Source organism: Orcinus orca, chromosome 4 (assembly GCF_937001465.1).
Source record: "Orcinus orca chromosome 4, mOrcOrc1.1, whole genome shotgun sequence".
Taxonomy (NCBI): domain Eukaryota; kingdom Metazoa; phylum Chordata; class Mammalia; order Artiodactyla; family Delphinidae; genus Orcinus; species Orcinus orca.
The window spans coordinates 103,027,230-103,045,279 of record NC_064562.1 but is presented as its reverse complement, the minus strand read 5'-3'; the positions used below and the strand labels follow the sequence as shown (position 1 = coordinate 103,045,279).

At 38.6% G+C, this 18,050-nt stretch overlaps 1 protein-coding gene across 6 annotated transcripts in view; it reads left to right on the top strand.

Annotated features, from left to right (window-relative positions):
* The window catches only part of ANAPC4 (anaphase promoting complex subunit 4), a 41,330-nt gene extending 25,095 nt beyond the window's left edge, over nt 1–16,235 (top strand). For 2 of the 6 annotated variants that reach the window (XM_004266207.3, XM_049708976.1), the window contains exons 18-28: nt 5,823–5,879; nt 6,209–6,265; nt 8,346–8,439; nt 11,665–11,762; nt 12,335–12,396; nt 12,479–12,517; nt 12,615–12,716; nt 13,529–13,603; nt 14,596–14,769; nt 15,410–15,533; nt 15,900–16,235. In XM_004266207.3, the coding sequence (XP_004266255.1) occupies nt 5,823–5,879; nt 6,209–6,265; nt 8,346–8,439; nt 11,665–11,762; nt 12,335–12,396; nt 12,479–12,517; nt 12,615–12,716; nt 13,529–13,603; nt 14,596–14,769; nt 15,410–15,533; nt 15,900–16,127 (1,110 nt within the window). In that variant the 3' untranslated portion in view covers nt 16,128–16,235. The remainder of the gene's footprint in view (nt 1–5,822; nt 5,880–6,208; nt 6,266–8,345; nt 8,440–11,664; nt 11,763–12,334; nt 12,397–12,478; nt 12,518–12,614; nt 12,717–13,528; nt 13,604–14,595; nt 14,770–15,409; nt 15,534–15,899) is intronic. The other 4 variants (XM_033421612.2, XM_033421614.2, XM_033421613.2 and 1 more) reach the window with 4 other exon arrangements.
* Nucleotides 16,236–18,050: the final 1,815 nt, after the last annotated feature.

Below are 18,050 nucleotides of genomic sequence, written 5' to 3'. Positions count from 1 at the left end.
TGGAAATGCTTTCAGTTTTTCACCATTGAGTATGATGCTTGCTGTGGGTTGTCATATATGGCCTTTATTATGTTGAGGTAGGTTCCCTCTGTTCCCATTTTCTGGAGAGTTTTTATCATAAATGGGTGTGGAATTTTGTCAGAAGCTTTTTCTGCATCTATTGAGATGAACATATGATTTTTATTCCTTAACTTGTTAATGTGGTGTATCACATTGATTGATTTGTGTATATTGAAGAATCCTTGCATCCCTGGGATAAATCCCACTTGATCATGGTGTATGATCCTTTTAATGTGTTGTTGGATTCTGTTTGCTAGTATTTTGTTCAGGATTTTTGCGTCTATATTCATCAGCGATATTGGTCTATAATTTTATTTTTTTATGATATCCTTTTCTGGTTTTGGTATCAGGGTGATGGTGGCCTCATAGAACGAGTTGGGGAGTGTTCCTCCCTCCGCAATTTTTTGGAAGAGTTTGAGAAGGATAGGTGTTAACTCTCCTCTAAATGTTTGATAGAATTCACCTGTGAAGCCATCTGGTCCTGGACTTTTGTTGGTTGGAAGATTTTCAATTACAGTTTCAATTTCATTACCTGTGATTGGTCTGTTTATATTTTCTAATTCTCCCTGGTTCAATCTTGGAAGGTTGTACTTTTCCAAGAATTCGTCCATTTCTTTCAGGTTGTCTGTTTTATTGGCATATCGTTGCTTGTAGTAGTCTCTTACGATCTTTCGTATTTCTGCCGTGTCAGTTGTAATCTCTCCATTTTCATTTCTAATTTTATTGATTTGCGTCTTCTCCATTTTTTCTTGATGAGTCTGGCTAACGGTTTATCAATTTTGTCTGTCTTCTCAAAGAGTATTCTTTTAGTTTATTGATCTTTGCTATTGTTTTCTTTGTTTCTATTTCATTTATATCTGCTCTGATTTATGATTTCTTTCCTTCTACTAATTTTGGGTTTTCTTTGTTCTTTTTCTAGTTGCTTTAGGTGTAAGGTTAGATTGTTTATTTGAGATTTTTCTTGTTTCTTGAGGTGAGCTTGAATAGCTATGAACTTCCCTCTTAGAAGTGCTTTTGCTGCATCCCCTAGTTTCTGGCTCATCGTGTTTTCGTTGTTATTTGTTTCTAGGTATTTTTTCATTTCTTCTTTGGTTTCTTCAGTGATCTCTTGGTTATTTAGCAGCACACTGTTTAGCCTCCAAGTATTTGTGTATTTTTTACTGTTTTTTTACTGTAGTTGATTTCTAATCTCATAGCGTTGTGGTTGGAAAAGATGCTTGATACGATTTCAGTTTTCTTAACTTTTCCAAGGTTTGATTTGTGACCCAAAATGTGATCTATTCTGGAGAACGTTCTGTGTGCACTTGCGAAGAAAGTGTATTCTTCTGCTTTCTGGTGGAATGTCCTAAAAATATCAGTTAAGTCTGTCTGGTCTGTTGTTTCATTTAAAGCTTGTGTTTCCTTATTTATTTTCTGTCTGGATGATCTGTCTATTGGTGTAAGTGGGGTGTTAAAGTCCCCAACTATTATTGTGTTACTGTCGATTTCTGCTTTTATGGCTGTTGTCATTTACCTTATGTGTTGAGGTGCTCCTGTGTTGGATGCAGAAATATTTATAATTGTTATGTTTTCTTCTTGGACTGATCCCTGATCATTATGTAGTGTCATTCCTTATCTCTTGTAACAGTCTTTATTTTAAAGTCTATTTTATCTGATATGAGTATTGCTGCTCCACCTTTCTTGTGATTTCCATTTGCATGGAATACCGTTTTCCATCCCCTCACTTTCAGTCTGTATGTGTCCCTATGTCTGAAGTGGGTCTCTTTTAGACAGCATATATCAGAGTCTTGTATCCATTCAGTCAGTCTGTGTCTTTTGGTTGGAGCATTTAATCCATTTAGATTCAAGGTGATTATCGATATGTACGTTCATATTACCATTTTCTGAATTGATTTGAGGATTTTTTTGTGGGGTTTTTTTCCTCTTGTGTTTCTTGCTTAGAGAAGTTCCTTTAGCATTTGCTGTGAAGCTGGTTTGGTGGTGCTGAATTCTCTTAGCTTTTGCTTGTCTGTAAAGCTTTTGATTTCTCCATTGAATCTGAATGAGATCCTTGCTGGGTAGAGTAATCTTGTTTGTAGGTTTTTCCCTTTTCATCACTTTAAATATGCCCTGCCACTCCCTTAGGGCTTGCAGAGTTTCTGCTGAAAAATCAGCTGTTAACCTTGTGGGGATTCCCTCGTATGTTATTTGTTGTTTTTCCCTTGCTGCTTTTAAATTGTTTCTTTGTATTTAATTTTTGATAGTTTGATTAACATGTGTCTTGGCATGTTTCTTTTTGGGTTTATCCTGTATGGGACTCTCTGCACTTCCTGGACTTGATTGACTATTTCCTTTCCCACATAGGGAGGTTTTCGACTGTGATCTTTTCAAATATTTTCTCAGACCCTTTCTTTTCTCTTCTTCTTCTGGGACCCCTATGATTCAAATGTTGGTGTGTTTAATGTTTTCCCAGAGGACTCTGAGACTGTCCTCAATTCTTTTCATTCTTTTTTCTTTATTCTGCTCCCTGGCAGTTATTTCCACCATTTTGTCTTCCAGCTCACGTATCCGTTTTTCTGCCTCAGTTATTCTGCTATTACTTCCTTCTTGAGTACTTTTAATTTCATTTATTGTGTTGTTCATCACTGTTTGTTTGCTGTTTAGTTCTTCTGGATCCATGTTGAATGTTTGTTTTATTTTTTCCATTCTGTTTCTGAGATTTTGGATTATCTTTACTCTCATTGCTCTGAATTCTTTTTCAGGTAGGTTACCTATTTCATCTTCATTTATTTGGTCTTGTAGGTGTTTACCTTGCTCGTTTGTCTGCAACATATTTTTTTGTCGTTTCTTTTTTTTTTTTTTTTTTTTTATGAGTGGGGCTGTATTTGTGTCTTATTGGATGTTTGTTTGGCCTGAGGTCTCCAGCACTAGAATTTGAAGGCAGTTGGATAGAGCCAGCTCTTGGTGCTGAGATGAGGACCTCTGGGAGACCTCACTCCGACTAATATTCACTGAGGTCTGAGGTTCTATTAGTCTAGCGGTTTGGACTCGGAGCTCCCACCGCAGGAGCTCGGGCCCAGCCTCTGGCCCGGGAACCAAGATCCTGCAAGCCGTGTGACGTGACAAAAAAAAACAAAAATAAAACAAGGAGCAATATAATAACAAGGAATAAAAAGCAAAATAAAATTAGAAAGATAAAAAATATATTAGGAAAAATAAAAGTATAATTGAAACAACTGCAACAAAGTAAAATAAAACCACAACAGAAAGAAAGCGGGGGGGGGGGGGGGAGGGAACAAGCCAAAAGGAGAACAATAACAAAGTATAAAGAATAATATAAAATTAGAAAAGTAAAAGATTTATTAGAAAAAAATAAAATATAAATGAATCAAAAAGGTAAAACAGAACCCCAGTCTAAAAGAGGAAAAAAGAAGAAAAAAAAAAAAGCCTTGGCTATGGGGGCAGAGTTTAGGCAGGGGTGGAACTTAGGGGTGGGGTTTAAGGTGGGGCGGAGCCTAGGTGGGGTTGGAGGTGGTGTTTGAGCGTGGGGCGGGGCCTCTGCTTAGGACCTGCGCCTTAAGGGGAGAGGCAGCATCTCCAAAGGAGAGCCTTCCAGCTGTGGAGTTCCGGAGTGTGGAGGCGGGGCCCTGGGTGGGGGAGTGTGGGTGGGGTTTAGGCCCAGCGCAGTTGGAGGGGTTCTCAGAGGGCATCTCTGAGTGTGGAGGCGGGGCCCTGGGTGGGGGTGTAGGAGCGGGGCTTGTGTTCTGCACGGCAGGAGGGAGGCTCTGAGGGCAGAGGATTAGGCCCAGGAGCCCAAGAGGCTCCCTGGTGCCTAAGTGGGCAGGGAAAGCACTGGCCACATTCCCTTCCGTTCCTCCACGCCCCCCCACCAACAGTCTCCCTCATCCCCACTGGACCCCTAACCATGGGAGGGCCTCTCTGGCTGTAGGAACTCCTCCCCTCCCCCAGCTGCCCCTCAGGGGTGCCGGTCCCATAGGTCTGGCCTTTATTTTTGCTCCCCCTTCCCTCCCTCCTACTCCCTCAGGACCCACGGCTGGAGGGGGCCTCGGTGGGCAGGGGAAACCTGGCCACGCTCCCTTTTGATCCTCTGCCCTCTCAATGGTCCCACAATTCCCCCCTTTGGGCGTGGGATCCCTTCCCATCCCCCAGCTGCCCCTCAGGGGCGCCAGTCCCGTCCTGCCTCCACTTCTGCTCCCCCCTCACTCCCCCCACACCCCACGTTCTACCCGGTCGCTGGGGGTTCCTCTCATCCCCTTAGGTGTCCATGGTCCCCCACTGTGCCTGGTAGGTGCCCTAGTTGTGTGGAGACAGAAATTCTCCATCCTCCTAGTATGCCATCTTGACTCCGCCCCTCTCCTAATATGTTAATATTGCCCTGGTTGAGCTCAGCTTTGCTGGTCATCTTGGTAGTCTTATGCAGTTATTAGTTAACAAGATGTTAGGCTCTAGACACAAGACAGATCCTAGTAAGCCTTTTTTTTTTTTAATTTGCGTGTTTGATATTTTTTTTAATCTCACAGAACACCTTTATTATGGCTAAGTTTATTGTTTTCATGTTTGTGTAAGATTTTGTAATCTATGTAACATAGGGTGTTTGGATTCCTTACTTTAACTTCCTAAAATGTTAAATGCATTTTTATTTTCCTTGGAAAGCTAGTACTTAGGTATTAGTACCTATGTTGAGGTCTGGCAAACACCAGTTTCTTTCTGACTCTAAGGATTGTGACAAGTAGCAATGGAACCTTCTTCTAGAAAAATCTTACAGAATAAGGCAAAATTCCCACTTGGTTCCTGCAGCTCGCTCATCCTCACCCCTGCCCAAACTGTCTGATTCAGATAGATTAGGTAATTTTGAGTCTGAAAAAATGGAGAGCATTAAGAGTAGCCTTGGGCTTCCCTGGTGGCGCAGTGGTTGAGAGTCCGCCTGCTGACGCAGAGGACACGGGTTCTTGCCCTGGTCCGGGAAGATCCCACATGCCGTGGAGCGGCTGGGCCCGTGAGCCATGGCCGCTGAGCCTGCATGTCCGGAGCCTGTGCTCCGCAACGGGAGAGGCCACAACAGTGAGAGGCCCGCGTACCGCAAAAAAAAAAAAAAAAAAAAAAAGATTAACCTTGGTGGCCCAGATGAGTAAAGGATCACAGCTTTTACACAAAGTAGATCTTTTGTGCTGTGGATGACTGGCCTTGCAAACCAGAGGCGTTCACCTTAGCTGTTTCTCTGATATCACTCTTAGCTTTATTTGGGGAAACATAATATGTTACTTGTTGGGAGAGCCCTCAATGTGTAATTTTTTGAGGGCTGAAGAACCGGGATAGGGAGAAGGCAGGGTCATTGAAAGAAGCAGAGGGCCAACACTGAAGCGCTCTTGGGTTGCAGCCTTTAACTCACATTGAGGTCATTTATCTGGACTGACAGTCCCCTACTCCCAAAGGAGGGACTCTACACACGTAGTCTTAGCATAAAGCATAAAATAATAAACAGCCTTAGGCCATAAAGAGTTCTGTAGCTATTGGCGTCGCTGATTGGAAAATGGGTTTAAAATATTTAATTACATGCTTCTCAGAGCCCTAGGATTTCATATTTTCAGAGTTGCATAATCTCCTGAATTTCTGTTGACATTTTCTTTGAAGGAACTTTGCTTATTTGTCCCATAACTTTTAGTAGATAGTAGAAAAGTCACATTTATTATTACATAGAATTTTATTGGCAAGCTTTCTCTTATCTTAATCTGTTTTCTTTTTGTTCCTTTTGGTTTTGATAGATGACTCAAAAAGACATCACATTTGTTGCTGAATTTCTTACTGAACATTTCAATGAGGTAGGAAATTGGTATTTCTATAGTGCTTCTTAAAAAACAATCACAATAAATCGGGATAATGGTAGGAAGTAATCAAATTTAATCCAATTTAATTGAAGTTCTAAGCAATTCTGTATGCTTTTTAAACTATTGAGCTAATTAATGGCAGTACTTATTTATTAAATGTAAAGCATATAAATGGAACTTTTGTTTGTGTGTGTGTTACTACATATAAAAGAGTAATTGCCACCAACAGCTTTCTTAAACAATAGAGTTTTTGGTGTAAATATATAAGATTTTTTTTCCTCAGTGAGTTGACTTAAGAATTAAACTATATTTATTCTTTCTAGGCTCCAGATCTTTATAATCGAAAAGGAAAATATTTTAACGTTGAAAAAGTTGGTCAGGTATGGGCTCTGGATTGAATCTAGTTACTAATTTTTTTATTTTTAAAACTTCAGCAGTGTTAGTCTTTATTATACAAAACTTTTTGAAAGTAGTATAATGCCACAGTATATAGTAACCGTGCCCTTTGAGTAAAGTCACCGAAGAGTAGCTTTAAACTTTTTCGTCTCAGAACCTTTTACATTCTTAAAATTATTGAAGACTCCGGAGAGCTTTTATGTGCATTGTATCTATCAATAGTAGATATTATTAGGTATTCGAAATTAAACAGAATAAAGAATTATCTCTTAATTAATTTAAAAAGAACCCACTTACCGTTACACGTTAATATAAATATTTTTAACGAAAAGTAACTATACTTCACAAAACAAAATTAAGTGAAGAATGGCATTGTTTTATATGTTTGCAAATCTCCTTGATGTCTGGCTTAAGACAAGGCAGCTATATTCTCATATCTGCTTCTGCATTCGATCTATTGTGATGTGTTGTTTTGGTTAAGAAAGCCTGGTTTCACGCAGGGGTGTCGTTGGAAAGGGTAAAGTATTTTAATAGCTTTTTAGATAACTGTGAATATTCTTTGATACTACACCAGATCCTGACAAGTGGTAGTATCTTAGGTTAGTTTCAGTATGGAATCTAAATTGCATCATGGACTTTTCACATTCTGATTCACTAAAATTCATTCATCTACCTTGCACTTTGGATGGATCTTCTACGCTGTGCATGTGATTTTGCCATATCATGTATTGGTCATTTGGAAAATACTGATTCGCTGAATTACAACGATCTTCCATATGCTGACACCTTTCTTCATAAAGTATCCAAAAGTCAGATTTTGTTAATGTCATTACCAATCTCATCAGACAATGTTTAACTACTGTGAGGTTGTCAAGCACATAGTGGCAGATACATGTTTTTCAAAAATTTTAATTTTGGCTTAAATGTTTAAATTTTATCATTGGTAATAAATACTGTCAGTTTTTTTTTGTTGTTGTTTTTGTGGGTTTTTTTTTTTTTGTGGTATGCGGGCCTCTCACTGTTGTGGCTTCTCCCGTTGCGGAGCACAGGCTCTGGACGCACAGGCTCAGCGGCCATGGCTCACAGGCCCAGCCGCTCCGCGGCACGTGGGATCTTCCCGGACCGGGGCACGAACCCGTGTCCCCTGCATCGGCAGGCGGACTCTCAACCACTGCGCCACCAGGGAAACCCCTGTCAGTTGTTTTGCTTAAAGTGACAGGATCACTTTCTTTATTTTCAAGAACATATCTGCCAAATACCCAAGAATGAATAATCATAGTTTGTCTGCCAGTTGTTCTTTTGAGTGAAAATGGAATTCCATTAATAACAAAGAAGTGCCTGGCCTGACTCACAACTACATTTTCATAAATGCTTTCCCTCATGATAACTGTCATACTTTGGTAGGCAGCAAAAGTGCTTTATTTATACTTCCCAATTCTGTCACTCAGAATATTAAAAAGATTTTGTTGAGATTTAGTTTAATCATTTTAATAGCCTCATTAGAGATTAGTGAAACTGTATGTGGCAAAAAGGAATATAGTGACTGCTAGTATGGTTTGGGGCCACTACTTTGATTCTTGGTGACAGTGCCAGCAGTTTTCTCCACCTGTGTTTTGACTATCAGGGCAGATGTCATTACAGTGAAAAGGGCAAATAATATCTTGATACTATTATAAAAATAGTAATGACCTCATGGATCTCTGAAAGCATCTTGAAGACTCTCAGAGCTGCATGGATCACACTTTGAGAACTACTGCCATAGATTAGACTGACAGTTGATACTTTTCAAATTAATTTATAAACTTACATATGTAAGTTTAAAATGTGCTTCCTGAAAATAGAACATGAAATTTAAACTCAATTTATAGTCTCTAAATCTACAGCATTCTAATGTTTGCAGTTCAGTTGCTTGGCATTTAGCAGATTTTGGTCATCTCACAGAATAATGCACTTTCAGAGGACTTGGAAGTAAAACAAAATAAGTAGAATAATGTTAAATATAAACAATTTCGGAGCCTAATGCTTTGGTTTACAAAACTTAAGTTTCTAATTCTGTACTTCTAGTACTTGAAAGACGAAGATGATGATCTTGTGTCACCCCCTAACACAGAAGGGAACCAGTGGTATGACTTTCTTCAAAACAGCAGCCACCTTAAAGGTATTTCATGAACCGACATGGATTTTGGCCATGTTTATATTTATTTGAGACCAGTACATCAGCAAGTGTACTTGCTGAATACTTACCTAAGCTCTTTAGATTTATCTTTTGTGTCCATTTTATTTGATTATAGAAACAGTAAAATAATAACAGTATATGACATTACCATGTTCAAAAACACTCTGATACTAACTGTGATGTAGTAAGATTGCTTAAGTATCGTCCATTATAAAAAATATGTATTAAAAAATAGGATATTGGGAAGAAAACTGTAGAGCCTATCAGTCAGAGAAGTCTGTTTTGCCAGTTCCAATTTATTAGCTTTTAAGAGCATATGATGCTTTTAACTCCTCTAATGATGCATCACTGTATTCTTCTGAGGTTGTATTTTTAATTGTTATGCCTTTCATTCTCTAGGATGTTGATTTGGTAAAACTTTATTTAGCCAACATTACTGGGAATACAACACAAAATAGCAACCATTAAATATGTCGAAACGTCTCCATTTTAGATGAAAAGATTTTTAAAGCATCTGTTTCTTTGCTTTCTCAAAGAATAATCTGACCACAGTTTAGCTATTTCTTAGATCCTTGGGGTAGTAGCCACATACATATATTACCTCTTTTAATCTTCACAAGAACCTATGAGGTAGGTACTTGTTATCTTCATTTTGCTAGTGAGGAAACTGAAGGTTAGAGAAGGCCCCAAGGTGGTAAGCGATAGAGCTAGGATTCTGCTAACTTGAGAGCCTGAGTTTTTAACTGGACTTAGTAGTGACCTCTGCTCTGTGTGGTTGCTGTGTATCTGAATGAGTGAGTGAGTGGGGGGAGGCAGAGAAATCTCAGGCCCAGAACTTTGCTTACTGCTGTTTTGATTTAACCCTACAAGCCCAAATCCTTTTTCAGAGCAGGACGTATTTTACATTGTTTGAGAGTCTTAAGATCCATTGAGAGAGACGTATTGATGTAAGTTAGCTATTGAATAGAGGGAAAATAAAAGTACAGCTGACTCAGCTCATTTACCGTATTTAATCAGGATGTCCAAGGAGTAAGGAAGGATGCCTGGGGAGGGCTGATGGCAGTGTACCAGCAGGGGTGTGGCACCTGGACCCTGTCACTGTTGGGCTAATATCCATCCTGGGGACTTTGGACTAAAAACAGGTTCTACCCTTTTTTCTCCCCACATCTTCTATGGCTGAATAGAAAGGTGTAATCTTAGTTACAGGTCTCATGTTTAACTTCAGATTAACTCCATCTCTTAAATGCTTAAGAGTTTGCTAGTGTGTGACTTTGGACAAGCTCATTAATCTCCCAGTTTCTTAGTCTAGTATGAAGTAATACCAACTGTCATTATGGAGCTATTAAGAAACCTTTAATGAAACTTCTTCCTAGCACTTTGCAAAAATCAAGTGCTAACTGCTTAGCACACATAGCTTCCCAGGGGATGTGAGAGAGTCGGTGTTGTTACGTGGGCAGAGGTCGGCGTGCTGGAAGCCGGGCTGCCTGGGCTGAAGTCCTGCTCTGCCACTCCCTGGTGTGGGGCTGAGGGCACGTTGCCTGACCTCTCTGTGCCCCAGTTTTCTCTTCTGTAAAGTGAGGGTGATCAGAGCGCCTCCCTCAAAAAGCTGTTGGGAAGATGAAACAAATTAACCTAGATGAAGCACTTAGGATAGTGCCCGGCACATAGCATATAAGCAGGCAGTATGCATCTGAGCTGTTTTTACTCAAAACACTTCCGACACCAAAATGAGAGGCTTTTTTCCCTCCTGAGACCAATTCTGACACCACCTGGGTGTCCTACAGTTCGATTCTGACACTAACTCTGCAGAGTTACCACCAGACTCCACAGGGTTAGGGCTTAGTCCCACAAGACTGCCCCCACTTCAGAGTTCAGTCACAAGTACGGGGTCCCCAGGTTACCCACACTTCTGTTCCGCTTGGCTACAAAGTTGGGGCTTCCCATGCTTCAGTTTTAATAATTTGCTAAAATGGCTCACAAAACTCAGAAACACTTAACTTACATCTACCAGTTTATTATAAAGGATACAACTCTGGAATAGCCAAATGGAAGAGACGCATGGGGCAAGGTATGGGGAGGGGCATGGAGCTTCCATCCCCTCTCCAGGCGCACTGCCCTCCCAGCACCTTAAGCATCGACCCAGAGGCCCTCTGCTCTGTTGTTTAGGGGCGTTATGGAGTTTTCATTATGTAGGGGTTAGGGGCCGTTGGTGACGGGACTCAACGCTAGCTTCTCTCCCCTACCCGCAGGTCGAGGGAAGGGGCTGAAAGTTCCAAGCTTCTAATCAAGGCTTGGTCTTTATGGAGACCAGCCCCCATCCTGAAGCTATCTAAGGGCCTCATTAAAACTCATTAAGGAGCTCTGGGCCAGGAACTGGGGACAAAGACCAAATATCTCTCTATGATACCACAGCATCTGTCCCCTGTTGGGAGCTTAAAATGTTAACACGATTAAAGCTCCTCTTATCCAGTATAGCTGGGACATGAGGTGCTGTGAGGGAGGCCTACAGAGCACAGTGGAAGAGGGTGGGCTTGGGAGTTGGACCTGGGTTAGATTCAGAGTCTAGCTTCCTAGTCATTCTCACGCTGGGCAATTGCCTACACCTCCTAAGCCTCATTTTTTTTCTTGTTTTCATCAGTAAAATATAAAGAGTATGATGCTTAATATATACAGCTGTTATAAACAATAGAAATAACAGATATAAAAAGAACCTAGCATACTTGGTGTCACTAAATGAAAAGTTATATATTACTTTCTACTGATAAAGTAGTCTTTTCAAAAGTAAAGAGCTTATTTTCATAGCACCAGTTTCTTGTCTCCTGTTTTTGTTTTCACTATCACACTCTTCCAAAACAAGCGCTGCTGTTATACCATTATGGCAAAGAAGAGAGAAAAATGAACTTATTTCATTATATGTCTTGTGGTTTCCAAATCATCCCTTTCTTCTTATAGCCAGCAGAAGCATACTGTTGGATTTTGGTGGGAAAAAATAAAATATAGAATAAGCTGCAAGGACTGGCAGCAGGGGATGATGCAAGGCAGAAGGCCACGGTCATCTTTAGTGAGGTCGTGCCAAGGTGTAATGAAGTGGCCAGGGAGAGTTCCACCATCAGATGAGCTGTGTGGGCTGGCTCTAGCAGTAGATCAGTTTCTCCTAGTTATCTGGTTTGTTATAGCTTTTTATTTTTTGTTTTTGTTTCAAACCAGAAAGTCCTCTGCTGTTTCCTTATTATCCTCGAAAATCATTGCATTTTGTGAAAAGGCGGATGGAGAACGTTATTGATCATTGCTTGCAAAAGCCAGCAGTAAGTTTGAAAGAAATGCATGTTTTTGTGTAGGAGCAAGAACATCTGCGATATGCGGCTCGCTTATGTAAATGGTCGTAGTTATTAAGATGAACCATATCAAAATGCTGGTATTCAGCTATTTCTGACTAACAAAAATGGCAGTTTCATATGGTTCACTCTAATATTTCCTCTTATTGTTGCTTTCTTACATAAATTAAAAAATAAATACATGGTTATTGAATGTGTTGACGTCCTTTAGTATTTTACTTGTGCCCAGGACAGACTTATTATAAATGGTCTTAGTTACAGAGCTGATGTGTCTGTTAACTACTGAATGAATGATGGATGATTGATGCTATGGGACTAGAAGAGGTGGTTTCTAACCTGCCATCACTTATCTCCAGGGTCCTTTTCAGCTCAGAACTTTCTCTCTTCCTTACTGCCATGACTGTCATTAAAGTTTCTTGCATGAAGGTTGGTGATATAGATGATTTTGCACTAGACTTAAACAGTGACGAGCAGTCACTTTCTGTGGAGTATTTATTTTTGTGTATGTATATGCTTTAATTATATGTTTAAATCTTATTTAGGATGTAATTGGAAAATCGATGAATCAAGCAATATGTATTCCATTATATAGAGATGCTAGAAGGTAATTCTGTTTACCTTTTTGGGTCATATAATTCAGCAGCCAATTAAAATTTTCCTTACTTCTTTTTTTTCTTTTGTTTTAGTGAGGACTCCACACGTAGATTGTTCAAATTCCCTTTTCTGTAAGTGTCTCTCCCCTATCTCATGTGAATAATACAGTTTGGTTCTCTGCATTGGTAGCTAAATAATCATGTTTTGACATTAACTTTTTTTCCTTAGGTGGAATAATAAAACCTCAAATCTGCATTATCTTCTTTTTACTATTTTAGAAGATTCACTTTATAAAATGTGCATCTTAAGGAGACATACTGATATTTCCCAGTAAGTATTAATCTGAAGTTTGAACCAAGGAGATAAGATTTTATTATTTTTAATCATAAAACATACCACTTCCCTTCCCTACATTTCAGGTTTTAGTTAAGCTGCCTTATGACTTTAGGCTTGCTAACTTAACTGTTCTGGATTCGTTTTCACATTTTTAAGGTGGTAATGCCAAATTAGGAAGCTATGTGATCCCTTTTAATTCTAGATTATTTAATTTTGTATTGGTATATAGCTGTTACATGTAGGATATTTTTAGGGTTAGGAAAAATATAACAACAGAATAGTCAGGATTATATCTCATCAACTTGTGGAAGTTCAAAATTATATTTTGGCTTCCTTATAGAAAGGATTTTTACCTCAGGTTAAGTATGCCTTTCATTAAACAAGAAGCCTTGCATATAGAGACTTCTTTTGAGAATGCAAATAAAAGTTCTGAAAAATAAATCATATTCAGGATGTCACTAGGATCTTAAATGATTTTAAGTCTAAACCTGAGGGAAAGTTTTTGAAACCAAGATGTAGCCCGAGAGAAATAATTTTGTTGTCCCAAACATCCCTATTTTATAAGGAATCTTGCTACTTTGGTGACTATAAGATTTTAAACTAAGCTGTAATTTTGATGTTAGTTTTATCTATCAGGGGTTTATATCAGTTATCAGTATTCTAGAGTGAGTGTAATAGTATTTTGGTCTGAGGTTTGGTGATTAGGTAAATGTACTAACAATCATGTTCTTTCAAGCATATATAGATTATTGCCTATCCAACTTGTTCTACAAAGTCTCTTCCCCCACCCCCTTTCTTTCTTGAAGATCTGTAAGTAATGGACTAATTGCTATTAAATTTGGGAGCTTCACATATGCCACAACTGAAAAAGTGAGAAGAAGGTAAATCTTGAATCTTGTTTGAGTGAGATGTCTATATAATAAATACAATTATAGGAATATGGCTAGACTCAGTTACAGTGATGATATTCTTAGAAGGCCTTCATCATTTGCAACTTAGGGGGCTGGGTTGGTTATGTATTTTATACTTAGAGGATGATTTGACTTACAGTGAAAGGAACCTTACTGGCCTGCAGGAATTTTTATAGTGTGCTTTCCTACAATTAATACTTCTGAGCTCTTTGTCAACTAAGAAAGTAATGTGGGTCGGGGGCAGATGGCTGAAGGTCTTCTTATGACCAGCGAGGTGTGAGGTGGTATCCTTCTCACTGGGGTGGGATTTTCTTAGGGCACAAAGGGTAACAATACTTGATGTCATCCTGAGGCTTTTGCAAGAGAAAGAACTGACACTAATCCTAAACCAACCTTTTCCTTACTCTTTTCCTTACATAAACGAAGTTCTTTATGATAATGTCTTTGAAGTTGTGTCTTTTCATATGTAAATCTTATTTTTACTTTTCACTCTAGTAAACTCTGTTTATTATATATATGTATATATGTATATACACACACACACACACACACACACACACACACACACATACGTATATACATGGTGTCATTCATGGAATCTCTACAGGCTTAAGGCCTGACCATTGATGTCAAGAGTTTTCTGGAGCTGTGAACCAAGTTCACAGGTTTTTCTTTTTTCATGATTATCTATTTTCAGGGCCTAGTTATATTTGTGAATAATCAGTACAACAGGTAACAGTGACTTTAGTGTAAACTAATGATATATTTTAAATGTTACTGAGTACAACAGGGAACTGTGACTTTAGTGTAAACTAATGATATATTTTAAATGTTACTGTATAGAATGTCACTTGATATTTTCATTGTCAGTTTTCTGCTTGGTACCAGTATAATGTTATATATACAGTATTTTCTCAGTCATGATAACATCTTTGATATAACAAAACTTATTTTAATTCTAGCACCTACAGTTGTTTAGATGCACAGTTTTATGATGATGAAACTGTCACAGTAGTTCTTAAAGACACTGTAGGACGTGAAGGAAGAGATAGACTCTTGGTCCAGTTGCCGTTGTCTTTAGTGTATAACAGTGAAGATTCTGCAGAATATCAGTTCACTGGGTCTTACTCTACAAGGTAACTTACATTAGTAAGATTGTCTTTCTGATAGAACAGTTAAATGTTTTTTTAATGTATATTGTACATTCTGGTTCTTTAGGTTTGATAGATAAATAAACTCAGCTGAGCAGAAATGCTTCTATTTTTTTATTGAAAAAATACTGGCTTCAACAGCTCCTCTGTCAAGAATTATTTGCTGGAACAAGGTGGGGAATTATTTGGTGTGGAGAATGGAACTTCTGTTTTCAAGGATAGCATGAACCCCAGTTTGTAGTAGAGTTATTTTAGATTTGCCTTTAGTATTTTCCTTTCAGAATTAGGACTTCAGTAGCCACATAGAGGTTCAAGGTCAGTTGAAAGAGATGGCTTTAGATTGAAATTTAAATAGGCAGATCTCTAATTTTTAAAATGAGTCCATTTGCTTACCTTGAAAGTGAATCAAAAACCTTACTAAGGTTTCTGCCTTAAAAAGGTATTCTGACTATTTGGAAATGCAGTTTTTTTCATAGAATATAGTATCACAGCTTTTTTATACAGTAGCTGGTAGAATTATATTGGAAATGGGAATACTGGTAGAAATCAAACCCTGATACCACCCCTAGTAAACCAGGGAGAACAGCCCCATTTCACTCCTGGATTGGTTTTCTCCCCTTTCTAGGCTAGATGAACAGCGTAGTGCTATTCCCACCCGTACCATGCACTTTGAAAAGCACTGGAGATTACTGGAAAGTATGAAAGCACAGTATGTTGCTGGGAATGGTTTTCGCAAAGTGTCCTGTGTGGTAAGTATTAAATTGTTGCAAAGAGTAACAGAAGCAACAGGATCTGTAAGTCCTCTCAGTGCAAACATTTAGTGATGTCAAGCTTTTATTGATTATGAGCAGGTAGTGACCTTAGCTATTTAGTTCTCTTGTTCTGAGAAAGCTTACTAAGTAATTAATAACAATTTTAGATTTTAGTAATCTTGAAATTGTATGTGGAGATCCTTTTATACAAAATGAAAGCTGAGTTTAGTGATTTTGTTGTAAATTGATTGGAAAATAACTTTCCTATAAAACCACTTTTTTCCGATTTCTTATTTCTAATTTTTTATATATAATGTATTAGTTAAGCCATTTTAAAAGTTCTTTATTTGGCCTTTTCTTTAGTTAAGCTCGAATCTCCGTCATGTGAGAGTATTTGAAATGGACATAGATGATGAATGGGAGCTTGATGAGTCTTCGGATGAAGAGGAGGAAGCCAGTAATAAGCCTGTAAAAATAAAGGAAGAAGTATTGTCTGAGTCGGAAGCAGAGAACCAGCAAGCTGGCACTGCTGCTTTAGCTCCAGAGATGGTCATTAAAGTAGAAAAACTTGACCCTGAGCTAGACTCATGATCTAGCTTGCCATTATTTTGTATGTTCTCTTGTCAGAAAGGACACAGATGATGATCGAAGATGTGTTGGACCACTTAATTTTCTTTGTGAAATAAACAGTAAATTTTATTTTTTTTTGTTCTGCGTCATCTTGTTTTAGTGGTATAGCCACTGTGATAGATTTTCTTTTCACCATGATTTCTTTTTAATACTGTGTGCAGAACTAGTGTTAAAGAAAATATAAATTGAATGTGAAGAAAAAGTTTAATCTTTTCTGTCAAAAGGTAGGTATCAGGAATCATTCCTGTATCAGGAAGAAATTACGTTTAGTCATTCATCACTGGAAGTTTTGATGCATTTAGTATTTTTAAAACGCAGACAACATTTATTCCTGTTTTTCCATCTTCCTCTTCTAGTTCACTTTAGATCTCCAGAATGCTTTCAAAATTATGTTTTTATACTGATTTACTGTAACCCTAAATAAGCCAAGAGATGGGTACTATCTTTATGATCTAAATAGCAAAAACATTGCTTGACACCTGCATGATTATCTTTTCTCACTGCTACTTTATTTGAGCTCTGAATTCTTTGAATCACCAGTGTTTAGAAGTGTATTTTTCCCTTGTTCAGAATTGGTCAAGGACATATGTGGCTGTCTGTGTGGTTGATTCCTTGGGAACATGAGAAATAGGGATCAACTAAACATAATTTAGCATTAGTGCAAATGAGCGCTTGTTGATTTCCTAATGCTCGTTTCTAAAGTAGAATGGTACTGTCATGTGACTTTCAAAGTTCCCATTTCATATATGAATTCTTTTTTTTTTTTTGTCTGTGTTGGGTCTTCATTGCTACTCGTGGGCTTTCTCTAGTTGCAGCGAGCGGGGGCTACTCTTCGTTGCGGAATGCGGGCTTCTCATTGTGGTGGCTTCTCTTGTTGCAGAGCACAGGCTCTAGGTGTGCGGGCTTAGTAGTTGTGGCGCACAGCCTCAGTTGCTCCGTGGCATGTGGGATCTTCCCGGACCAGGGCTCGAACCCGTGTCCCCTGCATTGGCAGGAGGACTCCTAACCACTGCGCCACCAGGGAAGTCCTATGTGAATTCTAATATCAGTTCACTGGTAAGTAAAAGAATCACTTTTGAAAGCTTTAAATATCTTTAGGCAGCAACATATACTATAACCAGGTAAGTGGGTAATTGCAAGATTGCTGTGTCATTTGTTTCTTTAATAGGGATCTGTTGTACTTTGATTTTAGGTACGTCACACTTAAGATTCTCAAGGTACCTCAGTTGGACTGATCTTTGTTGGTTTCGAAGGGAAAACTGAAGAGAATCCACTGTTGTGTGCATGAGCTTGGAGATTAGAACTCTCTTCAGGAGACCAACCATGCTAGCCCTCAGCCTTGCACTTAACAGTCCTTAAATACGATTAATATACAGTTTATATATATGTTTATTAATGGTTGGTCAGTGTTGATGGCATGGTGCAGAATGCCTTGAATTAACTTCTGTCAGCAAGAAAGGTGAACTGTCAGATGACATTACAGAGAAAGTACAGGTTGTAGGTATGTGGAGCAAATTAGGGTGAATGCATTGCACAGATATACCACATAACATTTAAATAACTTTGATGGATTTTAGGGACAAATAATTACAGATTGTTCTTAGAATGAATTACAGTCTCAAAATAAGCAGCCAGTTCTTTGTTAGACTAATCTGTCTCATGTGACGTCATTAAATTTATAAAGATTTTTTGATATGTGAATATTTGCTTTCTATGGTTCCAGCGTAGGGATAGATTGAAACTGGGACTCCTAGACTCTGCCCTTATCTTGAGCCAGGGATCAGAAATAGTTCTGTTGATGCACTAGCTGTCCCTTAACATTGAGTTAAATTAATGTGAGTCGCTCGTTCATGCACCCAGTGTTCATAGCAGGAGTGTGTACAG